This window comes from Dreissena polymorpha, chromosome 2, assembly GCF_020536995.1.
Source record: "Dreissena polymorpha isolate Duluth1 chromosome 2, UMN_Dpol_1.0, whole genome shotgun sequence".
NCBI lineage: Eukaryota > Metazoa > Mollusca > Bivalvia > Myida > Dreissenidae > Dreissena > Dreissena polymorpha.
In genome coordinates, this window is record NC_068356.1 from 50,557,851 (window position 1) to 50,578,299 (window position 20,449).

General features: G+C 33.0%; 1 protein-coding gene across 11 annotated transcripts in view; it reads left to right on the top strand.

Annotated features, from left to right (window-relative positions):
* Nucleotides 1-20,449, top strand: part of LOC127866991 (fibropellin-1-like) — a 281,878-nt gene that overhangs the window by 1,670 nt on the left and 259,759 nt on the right. For 3 of the 11 annotated variants that reach the window (XM_052407900.1, XM_052407906.1, XM_052407909.1), the window contains exons 4-6: nucleotides 1,138-1,209; nucleotides 1,358-1,445; nucleotides 2,068-2,162. In XM_052407900.1, the coding sequence (XP_052263860.1) occupies nucleotides 1,138-1,209; nucleotides 1,358-1,445; nucleotides 2,068-2,162 (255 nt within the window). Of the gene's footprint in view, nucleotides 1-1,137; nucleotides 1,210-1,357; nucleotides 1,446-2,067; nucleotides 2,163-3,370; nucleotides 3,440-4,164; nucleotides 4,295-4,673; nucleotides 4,742-5,979; nucleotides 6,088-6,652; nucleotides 6,757-20,449 lie in introns of those variants that run through there. The other 8 variants (XM_052407904.1, XM_052407907.1, XM_052407903.1 and 5 more) reach the window with 6 other exon arrangements.

Genomic DNA, 20,449 nt, shown 5'->3' on the forward strand with positions numbered 1-20,449 from the left:
CCCGAACCGGACTGTACTATAAACGAATGTATTTCATACTTTATATAAGCCATCCACGAGTTGTCACAAAAATATAAAGAAAATAAAACCACAACAGATACCCCTTAAATTATGAAATCGTTTTGCGTTTTTGAATTGGAAGCATGCATATTCATAAACCAAATTGTATTTTCAGAACAAGTCCTCGTCATTCGTGTTATTTAGTACCATGATGTGCATTGTTTGTGTATGTTTAAATTTGTTACGCACAGTTGAAATCCCTTTAAAGACGACACATACTGTGCCATTTTGACGTTGAAAATATTCATATACGTTCTGTTGTGCAAAACAAATTACGTGGAAATTTTTCTTCTGGTGATACCTGCAAAGTGTTTTAACTAACTCCTATATTTCACCACCTTCAAAAGGCGAATAATTACAACCGCCTATTTATCTCAAATATTTTATGCATAGAAACTTCTTTGATATCGTTTTCTTTATTTTGTAATAAAGTCGAAGTGACGGCAATAGAAAATAATAAAAAACTGAACCAGTGCATTGAAAAAAGGCCACATTGAGCATATATGTTTAAGAAACGTTGTAACTGCATACAGAGTAATTTTCCTATTCGACTCACAGTTCATACTAAATTTGCTTAATACATGTGGTAGATATGTGTATGAACGTTTGTTTTACGACATTATGTATTACCTTTGCTATGTCTTAAATGAGTGGTCCTTATTTCGGCAATAGAAAATAATAAAAAACTGAACCAGTGCATTGAAAAAAAAGCCACATTGAGCATATATGTTTAAGAAAAGTTGTAACTGCATACAGAGTAATTTTCCTATTCGACTCACAGTTCATACTAAATTTGCTTAAGACATGTGGTAGATATGTGTATGAACGTTTGTTTTACGACATTATGTATTACCTTTGCTATGTCTTGAATGAGTGGTCCTTATTTCGGATATTTAGGTTAGTTCGATTTTGCAGCTTTACCTAATTTATTTGGTTTTACGTAAATATTTGTGTTACTGTCTTTCGGTGGCAGTAAAAATGACCTAAGGTGAAGTATGTTTCCCACCCCATCATTTAAGAAACCACAATGTGTTTATCTAAGTTTATCATGTATTTAAATATATTGTTTCGTTGTAGGTATGTTATGCTCAACAGACAACAAACAGATATGGACAAGTGCTTTATGACTTGGGTTGTACAGAGCCATCGGTATGTTATAAAATTTACCATTAGGCAAAAACATCGATTATCAATGAGTGTGCGATATTAACATTTGCTGACCATCATTTTTTCATACAATAAAAATACGCCATTGAATATACTAACGTTATTGTAAAATAATTCAATACATTAACAGACATGTTCAAATCGCTCGCATGGCAACGACTCGTGTGAGGAATGCTGTAGTACCGAACTGTGCAACGCAGCGGGATGTGGTCAGCCCGGTAAGGAAGACTTTGGCATTCTGTATTAGCGGGTTCAGTTATTATAAGGACATGTATATATCTATGCGGACTTAAATATGTAGAAAAATTCATCTCCACAAACCGCATCAGTTAGGTAAATTTATGTCCGCTCGTCTTTAATTTTAGAAAAATGCCAAATTGACAATACAGTTCATAACTTTACCTTTAATACGACATTGAACAATGAAATATATTATTAAAACCGCATTAATCGTCTCGAAACGGTAAATGCAAAGCATTGGAGGTTTAAACCACTTATATATTTATATATTAACACGTTTATATTGATGATTTGTCAAAAAAGAATAAAAATGCCCATAGGTGTTTTTTTAATCTTCAACGGGCCTCCTACTTGCGCCAATATGGACAGACCATTTCATTCAGAATCGTATACACTACAGTCCAATTATCAATAGTCTTGATTCGGCACTCGTAATCTTAGGGATCGGTTAAATTTGTTTTAAATAATACTTTATTTATTTGAATAAAATTTGTTTTAATAATATATTTTATCATCTTAATCGATTTGTTATGCAAATTGATGCACATGAAGGGTATTATTTGTTCAATACCCGGTATATGAATACTTTGTTTGGGACAGGCTATCCGTCCGGTCGAGGTCCAATATGCTACAGCTGTTCCTCCCAATACTCAGAAGGGTCATGCCACATAATCGACTTTTGTAGAAGCAACGAAGTAAGTTATACCAAAGCAAAAATAAATCACTAAGGCACGACTTTGGCGTTGTTATTTCTCTTTCGCGGCACACTGCCGAACTTTAGTCAAGTTAATTCGTATATGCCTTATTTTACTCACGAAGCAAAGATTCAAGCGCGTACCGTAATTACTCTATGTTTTCGGACACTCTAAGTTTTCGGACACCGCCTTCTTCAGCAAAAATAATTATTTTTCGTGACTCTTAATTTTCGGGCACACGATTTTTCGTCAATAATTAATGTCTCTAAGTATATTTTACAGCGCTATTTTACCAAATTTCGGTTCTGTTTCGATATCTAATGACACTTCGATCATGGGGTTTTACAACCAGATTAACATCATAAAACATGGCAGGTGCATGCATGAGGGCAACGGACCATTACATTTGCGTTATTGGGTAAATAACTGTGTAAACCGGTATTAAACAATGGTTTCACCCGATAGCATAAGCGTAATGACAATTACCAGGGGTAGCGCCAATTAACAGTTCAATAATCTACCGCAATGGTACTACCCCTTCTCAGTAAAATAACTTTGACAAATACTAAACGCTTCAAAGTGTGATGCACCCTATTGCAAGTTTTACGAACAATGGAAGGTGTTAGACAACAACTATCTGAAATTAACAAACAAAGAATTCATAGTTTGCTTTTTTCATTGCGTGAATTACAGGTTCATACTAGCGAGTATCAGTACATCATATGGTCATCTTTGAACTCGTTGGTCAAAGTACACCATTGTAGAAACTTTCTGTCAAATAAATTAAGCATTTAAAATTATTTAAAATGCAGCGCAAACACATATAACTGTAATTTATACTATACGGCATGGTATTTTACAAGCGCGTGCTATTACCGGTAGTCGTTGATACAATTGACGCTATTTTCGGACACTTCAATTTTCGACTATAAGTTTTCGGACACCTGTATTTTGTGAATAATTTTCGTATCTACGTTTTCGGACACGAAAAAAAAATAAGTGTCCGAAAACATAAGGTAATTCCGGTAAAAAAATTATTATATTTATCGATCACTATAATCAGAATAGAAGTCATCTATTTACACAATGATGTAATAGTGTGTCAATGGTGTGTCGACAAGCTACTATAATTAATCATTTATATACGAACGCATAACAGCAGTTCCTTTAAATGTGTTACCTTGGCATTTATGTTGTCGTTTGTTCAGTTGTGCATGTCACGCGAAGAGCGAGAGTTTGGTGACACGGTGTACATCTCGAAATGTGAATTGTTGACGGTAGGTAAAACAAACGTAAATAAAGATGTCAAAGAGCGACGACGAATTCTTGTTATTTTGATAAATCTTTATTTGGTGTAAATCGCAATGCTCTATATTATCTTGTCTCATTTGCCTCACCTTTCAACTAGACTTTTCAAATCTCTATCCGATACATTAAACACGGAATGTTTCGTTGAACAATTTTAAAGTAAAACTTTCATTTGATTATATTGATGCAAGTATGCTAATAAATAATATACCAGTAGTAACTATCGAGTATATTATTGTTGCAAAGTGCGTTTTAAGATGCACAGAGATGTTAATAATGGTTATGACATGGCGTTGTAGATTACAAAAGATACCCTTAATAGGAAAAAAGACATCTAGTTTAATCTCATTTTTTTGTTCATGAATTATTGTTGTTTGTTATGTATCGTTTTTAATAGCATGGCATGATGTGTCGGTTTTCGAAGCCTGGCATTATGGCAGGACAGTCGATACAGAAACGATACTAAACGTTCATTTGTCCACATGTCATATGTTGTTTTTATACTTTGGCTAGCGAGCAATACAGTAAGGTTCATAATGTTTCTGTATATTTTGCGGATATAAGTCTAAATAGTCTACATTGGTTGAAATATCTTCTTGAACTCCTTACATACTAATTAAACGTTACATAGCATACACAGATAAGTAAACAATTCATCGATAAATGCGCATGATGATACATTTTCATATTGCAGCATTGCCAAAACCTCAAGGGCGATGTACCAATAATAGGCAGGTCAATTTTGGATGACTCCAGATCTTTAACGGAAATCACGTGTCACAAATGCTGCCATAATGATCTTTGCAACGCCAATTGTCGCACTAGTATGTGGTGGTTTTCAATTCAGTAGTTGTTATCAGAATTATTTATACAAAAAATGACACAAATAACTTGAGACTGAAATTAAAGTTTAATATTCAATAATTGCATAGTTTTCAGACTTGTTAAAGACAACATTGTATAGTTAAAACTAATTAAACAATTAAAATTAACTTTAATAGGTGGTTTGCTAATTGACACGTAATTGTACTAGTATGTAAGCAAAACACCAATGGTTCATTTCAGAAAACCGTTAGGTAACCGTCATGTTAAGTTACGATGCTCGGAAAGAGTGGATATAGTACATTGAGTGTTGGCTTTATGCATCTTTGCCTCAATATGATTTGATATGTTTATTTGCATGAAATTCTGCTCCAAATTCAGTTCGCCATAGTGCCAAACGTATTTCCAAGTCGTTTCGAACGTCAATATTTTGAAGAAGCGGACTATTTTCCAAACCAAATCATGCAAGTGGATGTAAGATTTATTAACAACATGACGTGTTTTGTAAGTTTTTGATACACATTGTACGATAACATTACTATGTTAAATATATGTCAATTATTTCTGTAATATGGGCCATCAGTTTCTACGGTAAGAAGTTAAAGCAATTATTGGATGTCGTACTAATTTAATACAGTAAAAGAGTGTAAATGTGAAATCAGCATTAGGTTAGTACAAAACAAATATCACCAATTTATTAATAATTATAATATAACAGTTGCAGCAAAACAACACTTTGCACTCTATTTAGACTATATTTAATAAATAAATAAACACGTAACCCGACTCTTCTTTGAATTTTTTTTTACATAGTGACTTAATGTTACATTTTATATAATTATAAAAGATTGGATCTTTTATTTCCATCGACCATATGGCAATAAACCATGTCATAACTCATGGATTATTACTAAGCTCACCTGAAGAAAAAAAAACTTGTTTTTACTAATTAACCAACTCACTGCGTTATCCTATTATTTATGAGTCATATACAACTACTGTGTATCAAATCCATGCTGCATAGTAGATGTGTCAATGTCATGACGAGCTATGCATGTGTCCGCGACCAAATGTACAACGGACACAATTGCTCCGGTAATGATATTAAGTATATTATTACTTATGTATAGTAAGTGTACTTAACATTAATCCGTTTTATACGGTAAGTTATTATAAAAATACGCATCCGTTATTCGCCATTCATACTGTCCATCAGAAAAAATGTAACAAAAAATATAGATGCAAAAATGCATAAAGCCAAAATTCAATGTACTAAATTCACTTTTTCCGAGCATCATCGCCTTACATCACCTTACATAAATTTGTCCTACATAATAACACCTCTTTCAAAATGTCCCTTTTGTATGTATACAAGTTTTGATGTACAATTTGAACTCAAAATTAGACAATCATCCATTGAATTGCTCACCTATTGTGTGAATGGTTACCTTAATAAACACACAGTCTTGATTAATTAACCGAATGCGTTAAATGTTCGTTGAATGTATTATTACTTTGTTATATTATCCAAATGTCTGCTCTCATTATTATTATTATTATTTTATTATTATTATTATTATTATTATTATTATTATTATTATGATTATTATTATTATTTTTATTTTTATTATTATTATCACTCCAAACATACACTCATCTTACACCGCCCTATGCTAAACAATAATAGAAGCGGACTCCTGTGCATCCAACCCATGCGTACATGGAAGATGTGTCTATGGAATGACGGGTTATACATGTGTATGTGATCCTATGTTCAAAGGATACAATTGCTCAGGTAATTATTTTAACTTGATAATGTTTTTTATTACGTTAACGTTGCGCAAAACACAAACGTTTATAATCCGTTCTCTCCCAGTAATATGTTTTATAAATGTAAAGTTAAAAACCAACTAATTTTGTTTACAAAATATATTCACTATTAACTTGTTATCTAAATATGACCATTGCATTTTTGTCAAAGTTAACACTATTTACACCATACAAAAATCTAACGACCAAAACCAGGGGCTTGGATATGTAACAATCCCCTACATTCACGATTCTCTATTCCATGTTTTCACGGAGGATGTGCAGACATTAGAAACTTTATACATCGGGCATAATTGTACTGTTAAATGACTTGACTTGAAATCTTGAAGAAAAGAACAATACCAGTTAATGAGAGACGAGTGTCTCTTATCAATGTACAACTATTTGCAGACTTAAGAAATTCCCATATTGAATAGAACTGCTTATTTATTATACAAATACAAGTGTATTTAATTCCTAGTCGACAACACGTATATATTGGTATAATCGGTAAATTATAACATTTTATGTACTGGATATCAAAACGAAAGGGACTACTGTGCATCAAAACCCTGCGCACATGGAAGATGTTACAACATCGGAACGGATTATGCGTGTGTATGTGACCCGCATTACACCGAACACAATTGTTCTGGTGAGCAAAAAAGAGTATTCACATTTGTTAAAATATAATTTACGCATTACATATCACTAATATAATATTAAGAATTGATTTGAGAAATAACACCAGAATGACAAACGTTTAATTATATAAATTACTATTTTGAACCCGGTACCTGTTTAACAAACTCTACTACATAGTTCCGATACGCTATGAAAGTTAAAGACATATTTTTCAAACCACTTTTAGAAACAAAGTGAAAAACGTTTACTAATATGGGTTTGTGAATCATTTCGTCAAATAATCATGATAAAGAAAGAAGAATACCTGAAAATGACGATGGAAATGTTATATATATATACAAACATTGTAAATGATAATACAAGATATGTCTTCTGTCATTAAAATTCTGTTCGGTTTTGTGTGGTCTAAACAAGAGACAATTTTATATCGATATAATTTGTTTTTAATTCAATTCAATGCTAATGTCTAATTGAGCCTGTCCAATAAATAATTTAAATGATTTTATATGCAGTTAAACAAGTATTGATTACTTATGTTTTATATGTATACGCTGGTACAATCATTCAGCAGTCAGTATTCTCAGTATATTGGTATTTGTGTTGTTGAAATGGTTCCAGGTCATACTTCATTTCACTAGAAATGTGTCCGAAGGACACGGATTCCCCCGCTATATGTTTAACTGAAAGAGAAACAAGTAGTGCGTTGCAATAAATAATGTGAACAGTCAATACAATAATAAATGTGCATGTCATTTATACACTAGCAACACATACAGCACATTGCACATTGACATGTAAGCAAGAACCGCAGTATGTACATATAGCATGTCTTCCTGAAATACAAGAAATATGCACACACTTCTAGTGTCCACTGTGAACTTGATGCGAAGGATATGGTTGTCTCAAAACAACAAATACTCCAGATTGTATTGTACTTTGAATCAATTTATCTTTAAATCTCATAATGCCTAAGATAGTTATTTGCAATATAACGATTGTTTTTAAACTCTAGTGACCGCTGTGACATTGGCAGCTAATCCGAGTGACATGGTTGTTGCACGGAACACGTTGTCTTGATATAATAACCATTTCTATTAATTTCATTTGAAATCCCATCATGCACAGCAAAATTTTGGGCGGGAGTTTTTTTTTCACTATTTACATGTGAGGACTAAGCGAAAAATCATGTATCCGTTGTGTCCTTGACCTTGAAGCAATGGGCATAGTTGGGGCGCGCGGCACGTTCCATTGATATGATGATCTTTTGTGATGATTATTTTGAAATATCATCATGCGCAGCAAAGTAATTGGCGTCGTAATATGATGATCTTCTTGTCAATTTATAACAAAATCCATGAAAGCTAGGTGAAAAAAAATGAACCGGCCAAACGTAACTACTTAGACTACATACATATCATGACTATTCAAAAGCTCAAAGCGTCCACCGCGACCTTAACCTTTAGGCGAACGGGATGTTTCTGCATGTGACACATTGTCTTGGTGCTCATTTAAGTCAATGCATTTTAAAATTCCGAAATGCATGACAAATTAACTGACCGGACATGAACATTAACCTATAATAAAAGCATAAAAGTAAATATGAAAAAAAAATGTCCACAGTGATATTGAGAATTGAGCGAGCGACATGGCTGTTGTACAACGATATGTCGACATGTAATGCTGATCATGTGGGAGAGTCGTTTTGAAATCCCATGATGGACAACACAGTTATGAGCCGTATATGAATTTTCCCTTACAAACAAACACACAAGCGCACGTAAAAGCAGACAAACCTACACGGACAGGGGAAACTCTATATTCCCTCTTTACATTATCAGTTCATTGGTTACATGTTATTTGATAACATATCTGTTCTGGTGGTTTTAAGATTACACATATAACCGACAAATACTATAATTAAATACTATTATCTACTAAGTGTGATTGTATACAAACTGCATGAATACATGATCAAATTAAAGAACGTTAAGTCGTATTTATACAGTAAGGTAAAATTATATAATTTGTGGACGTTTTAACTTTCACTTAAATTTATTTACATACTCTAGTTTTAACTATTAGTGAATAAAATCAGCACACATTCAAGTCGAAGAAATTTATAGGTTGGACTATTTATACTGAATTCACATATTTCGTCAGTATTAATTGATGAATCAGTCACTGTTGTCTCTGATTAATTAACGCATATTTTGAGTGCTGATTCCAACCACAACGTTTGAGCAATTTTACCGATTTTTTGTTTGCCTAACTATATACGCGACCTTTTAACAAGTGTATTCTCAGAAACGTTAATTGCAAATGTTTCATGATAATAAGTAATATAAATTAGATATTCCCACTCTATTCGGTAAGGATAAAATAAAGTGGACCGTGTGCTCATATCACCCAAAATATATCTTCGATTATTATTATAAGATCTTTAACATATTGCGTGTACATGTATATTACCTAGATTCACTTTGAGGCACTGTGATAATTTGTAAATATATTTAAACCCAGATGAAATATTTCAACAAACTGCTTCCACAAAATCTGTTTTTTTAAATTTATTTAAACCCATGGTTTCACGTGTGACCCGTGTGATCGTTCCATATATTGTTAGCAATATTGCAGTATTGGCCACAAAAAGTCTGTTCATTTTTTATACATTGTGTTCGCCAATTTTTACTGTACAAAACTTGTCGCGTTAAGTTCGGTTGACCGGATGTCATTTGCTTGTCTGATCAAGCGTGCATATTCCTCAATACTAATGCATCTACAATAGGATTAATAGAAACGCAGTACTTTATTTTTAAAAGTTTATATTGAACTATTAATTATATAAAAATAAACATGATACTATTCATCTATTGGTACATTAAATAGTAACCTTAAATAAAGTTAACATGAATGCTCAAATAATTGAGTGATTGATTGATACAAAGGCAGTAACCACTGTTTCACTCAATATTTAAGATTCCGGGAAGTATGTGTCATGATGCAATACGTTTTTAAATGAATTATTATCTGTTTACAGTTCAATAAAAGATTGCCTGGATGAAAGAAACTTCACCCAGGTCAGTGGAGTGTACAGGATACAACCAGAAGGGAACAATGAAACAATGTCTACTGCGACATGACAACGGATGGCGGTGGATGGACGGTAAAAAACCACCACTAATACAACTATTTCTACTCCACTACAACTGTTACAACAACAACTACTACAACAACTACTACAATAACAACAACAACAACAACAACAACTTCAACTACTACTACTACTACTACTACTACTACTACAACTACTACTACTACTACTACTACTACTACTACTACTACTACTACTACTACTACTACTACTACTACTACTTCTACTTACTACTACTACTACTACTACTGCTACTACTACTTTTACTACCACTACTACTACTACTACTACTACTACTACTACTACTACTACTACTACTACTACTACTACTACTACTACTACTACTACTACTACTACTACTACTAGTACTACTACTACTACTACTACCACTACTACTACTACTACTTCTTCTTCTACTACTACTACTACTACTACTTTTACTACTACTACTACTACTACTACTACTACTACTACTACTACTACTACTACTACTACTACTACTACTACTACTACTACTACTTCTACTACTACTACTACTACTACTACTACTACTACTACTACTACTACTACTACTACTACTACTACTACTACTAAGGAATATTAGCTAATAAGGCTCCGCCTCTCGTGTGATACGTCATCACACAAGCCACTCGAGTGATACAAACTCTTGGAACAATTGACTAGCGTAATATTCCGTATGCATTTTATTTTGGCGGATAAATCAAGTAGCTGACAGTCTCTTTTGGTAGGCACATTTTTTGGAAATTTCAATATAATAACAATTTGAGGGTGCTATTTTTGTGTGGCCAGTTGTCTTAGGATTGCTGAGTATAAATCCATACTTGGGTGGTTACCTTCTGATTATTACAAAAAATAGTTTATTACAAAAAATAGTTTTTTGTGGAGATGGGTTTTTTTTCTCGGATATAGGTAACTCCCAGCTCTTATTTGGCTTTTATTTGGATAGTTAGTCACTTTGCGGAATTGCTTTACATTGCGGATTTGCATATTGCGGAATTGCTTTACATTGCGGAACTTTGCGGATTTGGATAACATTGCGATTACATTCGGATTTGGATAACATTGCAATTAATGTTGCGGATGTGCTCACTATTGCTTATAATAACTGTGCATGAACTGTCAGCTACTTAAAATCAGGAAGGCAACTTCGAGTAATCATTCCTGATTTACATGTAGTTTCGTATCTTTGATGTTGTGGCTCATTTTCTCCGACTAAAATTTTGTTCTTACTATAAAGTTCAATTATTTTAACCTAGTCCATATGTTCTAGTCATTTGTTATTGCAAAAGAAAGGTAAAATAAAAAAGTTCTAACTTTATTTTGTGTTATTCATATACTAAAATAATGCTGAACTTAGAAACCAAGCTTTTAAGAATTAAATTTAAGACATAGTTTCACGTTTTAATTTTGTTAACAAACGGATATACTGCTATGATATTCTAATATAAAGAGCGTACTGTTTAAAGAATTGCATCAAATCCTCTATATGTTATAATTAAATCGCCATCAATCGTCGGCATCGTTTGCTTTTTAGTTTCAAGGAAAAACATCTTGTGTATATGTTCAAGCCTATAGGTTGTGTTCTGCAATAGTGTCATTCATGTTTGCAGCGTCATGGTACAATTGTCATTATTACATTATTAAACACACACACGAATGCACGCGCGCGTAAAAATGCATAGGTTATATGATGAGTGATATCTAACAATAATTTAAAATGAAATGCCATTCATTCGTGTTTGTGGCCATTTACTTGGTGGAGCTGGTTGGAAAAATACAATAAATGGCTTTTTTCTGACCCCTCATGTTATGGTAGAAATGCATATGTGGCAAATGTTTCGGTATTAATAATTAACAATGTAAATTAAAAATTATTTTACATTTCAAATAAAGAACACATTTGTATATGTTATTTCTTTACGGATTATTATTCCGTTGTGTGTTTTCCTGTCTCATTGTTGTTTATTTTGCAGATATTCACATTGTAAAAGCCCCGTTATTATGATAAAAAATAAAAACATATATTATTAGCGTTTTATTCGTTTATTCGCAGAATTAACAAAAATACTCAAATGAAACTAAATGTTTAGAACTGTGGTATGTTTGCGGTAAATTTGAGAATGACAACTTTACATTAACATTATTCTTGATTTTTATCATATTTGTTAGCAAAATCTGTACAACATTATACTCCTTGATGTTTTATAAGGATTTTTTTCACGGGTGATACGTTTTAAGAAACATAGACTTACATAATAGTAGAAAAATATATTTTCAAAATAATGCAATGTTGTCACGGAAACAGTATGAAAGCGAACATAACAACTCATTTGTAGTCGCATTAAGTCGCCCGAACTTGCACGTTATTGTTACTTATGGCACATAGATTTACACTGAATGAAATTCATTGGACCCTGTCCATTTAAGCACTGATTAATACATCGTCCCAGGCCTCTTTTCACAACAAACTGATCGCCATTTTCTTCCGCTTCATCCTGCTCATGCGCATAAGACACTTCATCGCCGGTAGACAGACACAACAATGTTTGCGCAAATAGCCCGTCACATTTTTTAATTTCGAACAAAATAGACTTTTCTTCCGCCATGCACACTGTGAGGTCGTATAAGGAGCTGGAACATCGTGCTAAAGTTGAATCAACCTGGTCGTCTTCTGAAATGATTATACACGCATTTTCAAGAAGTCTAATAAACAAACGCTAGTCATTTAAAAAGAACGTAATAGTGCACATTGCGTGAGACCGGTACTTTTCGCCGTTTATACCCTTTATTATTTATATTAATTGTTTAAATTACGATCAATACCCAGCCATATCAGCAAGACATAAATCAGTTTGTATATCGTACCAATATTCGCTAATCATCAAGACCTTACTCGCTGCGAATGTTATTATAGTAAGCTGTAATGTTGTGATTGTGTTCTTTACTGTAAACCGCCTATAAGAGAGCAGAAAGCATTAATTTTGCAAAATTATACCAATTAATTGGCCTTTATTAAGACATGCGTCATGCATTTTAGTTTTTTTATGCAACTTGGTTGAAATTATCTGCCTACAAATAGTACCCGCAAGTTTCATGACGATCGGATTGTAAGTAACGAGTTAAAAGAGCAGACAAGTTAAATATGCCCTCAATTTATTATAATGCTTAATGTGACATTGCTGGTTATCAAACTTTGCCGAAATATTATGCCCAGAAAGTTTAATTCCAAGTTACACGATGATCCGATTTAAACGCTTTTAATTACTGAGCTGACGTCGTTCGACTGGACCGCCCTCACTTTTATTCCCATAATGCGCTCTATTTAAAAAATAAGAACAACTCAACTTGCATGCTAATTAAAATCTTTGTTTCACCGCCAATGATCTACATCGGATACTGTTTGATTCGTAAAGTCATTATTTTGTAGAGCCATACACTGTGTCCATGACATTTGTAGTCATAGACGCACTGTTTTATACGTGGTGTCTATTTAGCATTTAAAGCCATAATTACGTTTCGTCACTAAAATTTAGCTCGCACCAATTCGCAAAAGGCTTCTCTGGTGTGTTTGTTATTATTTATGCAACGAGCGTTTGGTATATACACGCGGCTTTTCATAAACAGAAATAGTCAATCAGAAAAGTGTGTGGTACGCAGGTCGTACATATGGCATTAACTTTCTTGAATTAACAAAAGTATCGTATGCTCTCTTATACATTTTCAATAAATGGTAAATTGGTAATCATACTCATGGTAAATAGTTTTATTTAATGTGCATGTTAATGGTAATACTGATGAATCATAGTACAGGGACAAGCTATTTAAAGTTTCTGTTGAAGTGATATGAACAGAACGGATACACTTTTTTATACATCAATATCGCATTTTTACCTGATGGCGTCAAAAATTTGGGCTTTGCGGATGACATCACCATAAAACTAGCAGTCACAATGAATAGGAGTTCCATATTGAAGAAAAGAGGATGCATTATCAGTTAATTGGTGAATTCTGTAAAAAGAAGTAATATTCTGTTCAGATTTAAAAGAGTTTTTAATCTATAAAACTAAATATTCGCAAGTCGCGCTAGTTTATATGTTGTGTAAACCATTTTGTTGTTTTTCCGAAGTCTTCTTCTCTATAATATATTTTGATCAAAGTATTTACAAGTAAAAATATTTTCTACAAGAAAATAACATGTATAACATAGCCAGATGAAAACCTATGATACGTAGGTTTTTGGCTCAAAATAAATTAAAAATTTAAATTAATATATCGTTTAATCATGCTAAGTAGACCAGTTCGACATTAATTTAATAGTATACAATATTATTCGAAATGGCAATACTCCATGTGCTTTACACATTCCTTGTGTATTTAGCTTTTCGTTTAAATGGCTAATTTTCGTAATCATTACACACCTCAATATATTCAACTGTGTTCATAGTATTTGTGCATTATTCTTCAATATAATTTCAAATAGTCACAGATCATCATTGATATGTAAAAACTAATTGAAACCTATGACATACTCTCTGAAATATGTACAATTTTAGTTTTATGTATTAAACATTTTTTTTATAGATTTTAAAGCGAAGCGAAAGCAATACATCTGATTCAATGTTAAAGTTACAACTATTTAGAAACATATCAAGCTCGTATTGTTATTATGTTTCTTGTTAAACGAGCCATTTAAATATACAGATATATTAAAACATTCACTGAAATAATAGTTTATATAGTAATAGACAACTTACCCCAGTATCTGTTTATTCAAAATTTAAGCTTATCAAAAACGGTGCAATACAAATTGTATTAATATTCGTAACTAAACAAATCCGGCTGCCTTTACTAAAGAACGAGTGAAAATTTTGATTCACTAGAGACTGCCTGTTTATATAGGTCGGTGTTTCATTAAAACTAAAATTGAACATTTTAATTTGATTAATCAGTTTCGCCTCAGTGCGTCCGTAGCAACCGGAAACAATGGCTGACGATACGGCCTAGCAACACACTGATACACACTTCCGGAGTTAATAAATACCAAACCGATTCCGCGTACACGGCAATGGAATTAGTAAAATTTAGCCTAATCAATTAGCAAATGGCAATTGCTGTGTTCAGAAATGATTAAAATCGTCGGGATGTGAAGTTTATTGGGCTGAAAGGTTTGCGCACGCAATGTTGTTTGTTGCTGGATTAATTCGAACTTTGGACGGATTATCAGAAACTAGTCGACGTCAATTTTTCCCTTATTATTCATCCCACATAGTTATACGTGTTGAAATAATATGTTGGTGCAAACAGTAAAAATTATCATAACAATAAAATAAAAGGAAATATGCCGCCACATTTAACATGAACGTCCAAAGACCATTACGCATTTACAAATACATTTCAAATGTAAACACTTGTGGCGGAGGATTGACTTATTTTATTTTTATAACATGTTTGCTCACAACAAGCTCTCTTTTAAACAGCTGATTGATAATTATGTTCCGGAGTTGTTCAATTTCAAACAACTAACAGAACAACATCATTAACCCATTTATACCTAGTGGATTCTCCCATCCTTCTAAATAAGACCAATTTATTTCCAAAATCAGGAATGTCTTGTATATTTATTTCTATATTCAGAATATTTCTTACAGAAATTCCTTTAAGCAAACAGCGTAGACCCAGATGAGATGCCGAATGATGCGGCGTCTCATTAAGCTCTACGCTGTTTGCCAATGCCTTTTTCTAGACGCTAGGCATAAATGGGTTAAAACGCCATGATAGTGGCAAGTACAGTACCTGAAAATGACAGTTGTTGGTTATAAATAAAGTAAGGAGTACTAAAATCATACGACACAAGCACACAACATCGTGTTTGAATTATCTTATCTGAATGGAAGGAATTAACGCTAACTGCGGAACATGTATGCATCATTAATTCATTATGCACAGGTAAACCAGAATAATTATTATACAAAGTTAGTGAATTGAAGTACTTTAAGAAATGTGTTGGTAGCTTATGTATGGCATGCTGCCACATAAAGAGCTCCGCTTAGCTTAACCATTTACATTATATAATTAAAATTGCATGCAGGATTTTAATTGTTTCTTAATCAATCCCGTCAGTTCATATCCGTTTATTAAGCATTTGAGAATATAACACGCGTTCAACTAGTCAGCAATATGTCATAAAGCGCAAAAATATTGTGTCGCTGTATTATACTTAAAGCAAATGCAAGGGATATGTGATTCTTCAGTGTCCCAGAGTGGCAGCGTAAAATGGTAGATTCGTGCCCCAACAACAGAAAGTTCGATCGAAAAACAGGGTGAACAGTAAACATTTCAACACAATAAAACTATTTATAAATATTGCAAGAAATTGTTTGCTATTCCAGCATGTGGAGTAATCAATGTGCTTCAAATACTGAAATTTTGATAGTATTCAATGAACTATAAACGAAGATAGAGCAATTTTTGAATAGGTGGTATTATTGAAATTGCGGTTACTTTGATTCCCGATATAGGGCACTTCGGATAACAGAGACTTACAACAAATTGGGCACTCTGATAACCGAGTTTTATCTTCTACATGAAATGCATTTATGTAAATTATGGCTATGTATCCAAACATTTTGAAGAACGAATCAATTTGAATAGTCAAGCGCGACACATTGAGAATCTATGCATAGCGTAAATACATAGACATGTGAAATGTAACCAATGACGTTGGTTGTTTTAAAAAATTTCATTAATATTAATTTATACAATTAATATTATAAGTGCAATTTCTAAATAAGATTCAAACGCTTATTTCTAAAGTAATATATTTCAAGTGACAACCGGAAATAATTGTCTACATAATGAACTTGTTTTTTGGTGGTAACTTGAGATTCAGAGAGATAAAAATACAACGGATCATGTGGATTAACACGATTGTGTTTAATTTTAATCATAGCAGGCCTCTAATTAACGGGAGTAAAGGGATCCTAAAGCGGCAAATACACATTTGTTCTTCATTAAATCCTGTGTAAAGTAACACTATACTTGTTGAATAAGATGCCAATACAAAACTGTCGCTACTTGCATTAAAACTGCGCATTAATTAAAGCGAGATTATATAGAATATTTTGTCAAATATTTATTAATTTAAATAAAATGTGTAAAATAACCTTTCATTTATATTTTTCTATATAAATTAAAATAAAAGTTAAGCAGAACGTGTGTCGAAAAATGAGAAATAAGCGATTATTTAATTATTTAATTCTGAAATCGAAATGTCTGTACAGTCGAATTCACCAGCATGTATATCATGCATGTACGATGTGAATATAAATTTAGTTTAACGGTTCATTTTAAATTCCTGCAACGATATATATTCATACGACGCACGGACAATAACTCTGATTCTAATAAAAAGACGAATGCAGGTTATTGTAGGAAAATATGAACGAAATATCATTGTCATTATCGGCTCGGGCGCTAATTTGTCTTTGCTGCATTTAATGAACATCGTCTTCAATGTATAATTTGTATTGCCTAGTGTGTGTTATTGTGACGCATTTTATCAATATATTACAATTTAACACATGTACACAAACGTATAATCTCGCTTTAATAAAATAGACTAACAAGTATATACTGGTAAACACTGATAAGAACAGCGATTTAGAGTTAATAATGCGGTATACATGTGTCTTCATGATTGTCACATCTTGTTTTGAAAATAAAAAAACTACATGAAAAAAAGCGGAAACAATACAAACAATCATGCTTAGTTGCATTTTAACATTATTTCAGTAAAATCATATTGAGCTGACTAAGTGAAACATAACAAAAAGTAATTAAAGGGGCCTTTTCACGTTTTGGTAAATTGACAACATTTAAAAAAATGTTTCAGATTCGCAAATTTTCGTTGTAGTTATGATATATTTTAGGAAACAGTAATACTGAACAGTTACCATGCTCTTCAATATCCATTATATGCATCTTTTTACGATAAAAAACCGTTTAAGTCATAAAGCGTTGCAATTTGAAACGAATGAATAATTTGGAGATATTTGTTGTTGTCGTTATATTTTGTGATACATATAGACTGTACTCATCATACATATCGAATTATTTTCACATTTATCTTGCACATTTATACACAATCATAATCATATTCCAAAGGGATAAACAATATTTCGGTAATTAGTTTTTAATTTACGCCAGTACATACATTTATCGCCTGCTTACTATAACAGTATTCCACAGCGAATTCCGCATTTATGATTCACTAAATAGAGTGTGTTATATCTGGTAAAAAGTGTCGAGTAATCTGGAATAGAAGCGCAATTGCCATTAAGATGATCGGTAAAAAAAGTGTCCATGAAAATTTGGCATCCGACTCTTAAAACATTTCGATTTCCTCAAATACGTTAGTAAACTTTAATGTAACATGTTGAAACATTAATGGACATATTGATCTTTTATTTGGAAGAGTTGGCACGTTCTTGATTTAATTTACAAGTATTTTTATTTTGTTGAAATACGTACTGATCCTCTACACTGTGAATGAACAAAAACTGTCACGTGATCACAAAAGTCAACGTCAGTACTCATTTTATGACAACAAACAGCCGCGCAAGGTAGGTTTTTTTCTCCAATATCTTTGCTGATCATCCTCTGATTTCATACGACCTAGTGCAGGCAATATGGCATGCATATAGCTTCGATCGGTATATCACGCGTTTTGTGTGTTGCTCTGGTTTTCGAGAACACTTCGGCGCAAATTTCCATTTAAGAAGCAAACGTCAGTAGTAAAATTACAAAGAGTCAGTGTTCTCGAAAATTAACGATCACAGAACTGTCTATGCTTTACCGGACGAACATATATTACGTATGTCTATGCATAAACAAACAAAAATATCTACCAGATATTAAATAAACGTTTAAAGAGTGAAAACAAATATGGCAAACGTCAGTAGAACGTTTAGGAATGGCAAACATCAGAAGCAAAAATATGCAAACGGCAGTAGCCGAATAAATGCAAGCGTTACATTTAATGAAAAACTATTTAATATATATTATTTCTTGAACAAACATATATAAATTGGCAGAAACGGACACATATTACCTTGATATACACATCCTGTGTATACAATACTATGTTTTATGTGTAAATAAATAACAAACACCGTTGTTTAATCATGACATGAAATCCGATATGAAATAATGTGTGTGTCTATTCAGCGGCGATGTCTTTAATTTTGAGAGTAATGGCTTACAAATTGTCCATTCGTCTCTAACAGGGCTCGTGTTTCGTTTTTCTTCATGACAATAATACACTTATTGATATTCGTTGACTTAATAATGATAATACTATCCAAATTCTATGCCTACAATATCTCTCATATAAAAATATCAAATAAATTTAGCACATTCTTTTCACGCTAACAATTCAAGATAGCTGACAATTCAGTTGCAATCGGTTTTGCCCGCATGCGCATCGAAAGTCTTATTATACTTTTGTCTCAATATATGAGCATTTGAGTTTTTGGACGGCCGTGGACCATCCATCAAAAGCTACACGGTGCTGAAGGACACTGTCCTTGACTTGGATATAGGTCCACGGGCGTAGCTGTTAGTAGTTTTTGTATTGTTCAGTATCGGTGGGATCGTGAGGGGCACTGTGAGAGAAAAAGGACATGTTCTACCATGGCATTTGAAATGGCATTTAATAAACACTGATATGTTCTGGTCACACTTATATGATTGTTAAGAATAAGCACATTTTTGAATTACAGTTTATTAGAGAAATCCAGTTACGTAATATATACGCAATTATAGTTTAATAGGGAAAGTGACCAACATACAGCAAACACAAACATCATGTTAAGTTTTAACAAATATGTATGAGTCGCGTTTTGAGAAAACCGGGCATAATGCATGTGCGTTAAGTGTCGTCCCATATTCCGCACAGGCTAATCAGGGACGACACTTTCCGCTTGAATGGTATTTTTCGTTTAAAGGAAGTCCCTTTTTACCAAAAATCTAGTAAAAGCGGAAAGTGCCGTCCCTGATTAGCCTGTGTGGACTGCACAGGCTAATCCGGGACTACACTTTAAGCACAAGCATTATGCCCAGTTTTCTCATAACGTGACTCATTTAAGTACAGCGCTTGATTATTTGATGTTAATATTCGCGATAAAGGTTAATCAAGTGCATGAGAAAACGTTTTCTGACGAACATATTTAATCCTTATCGGTATTCTTAATATTGGGCGCATATCGTAGCAGTAATGATGTGAGCCGCGCTCTGCGAAAACTGGGCATAATTCAAGTGTTGAAAGCGTCGTTCCAGCTTAGAGTTTGCAAACCACACAAGCTTATCAGTCACTTTCTGCCTAAACTGGGTTTTTAATATGAAGATACTTTTTTACAACGAAAAATACCATTAACGCGAACTGTATCGTATCTGATTAGCATGTGTGCGGATTGCACATGACAATATTGAAGGACGCCTCACTCACATACATTGATCCCCGTTTTCCCAGAAC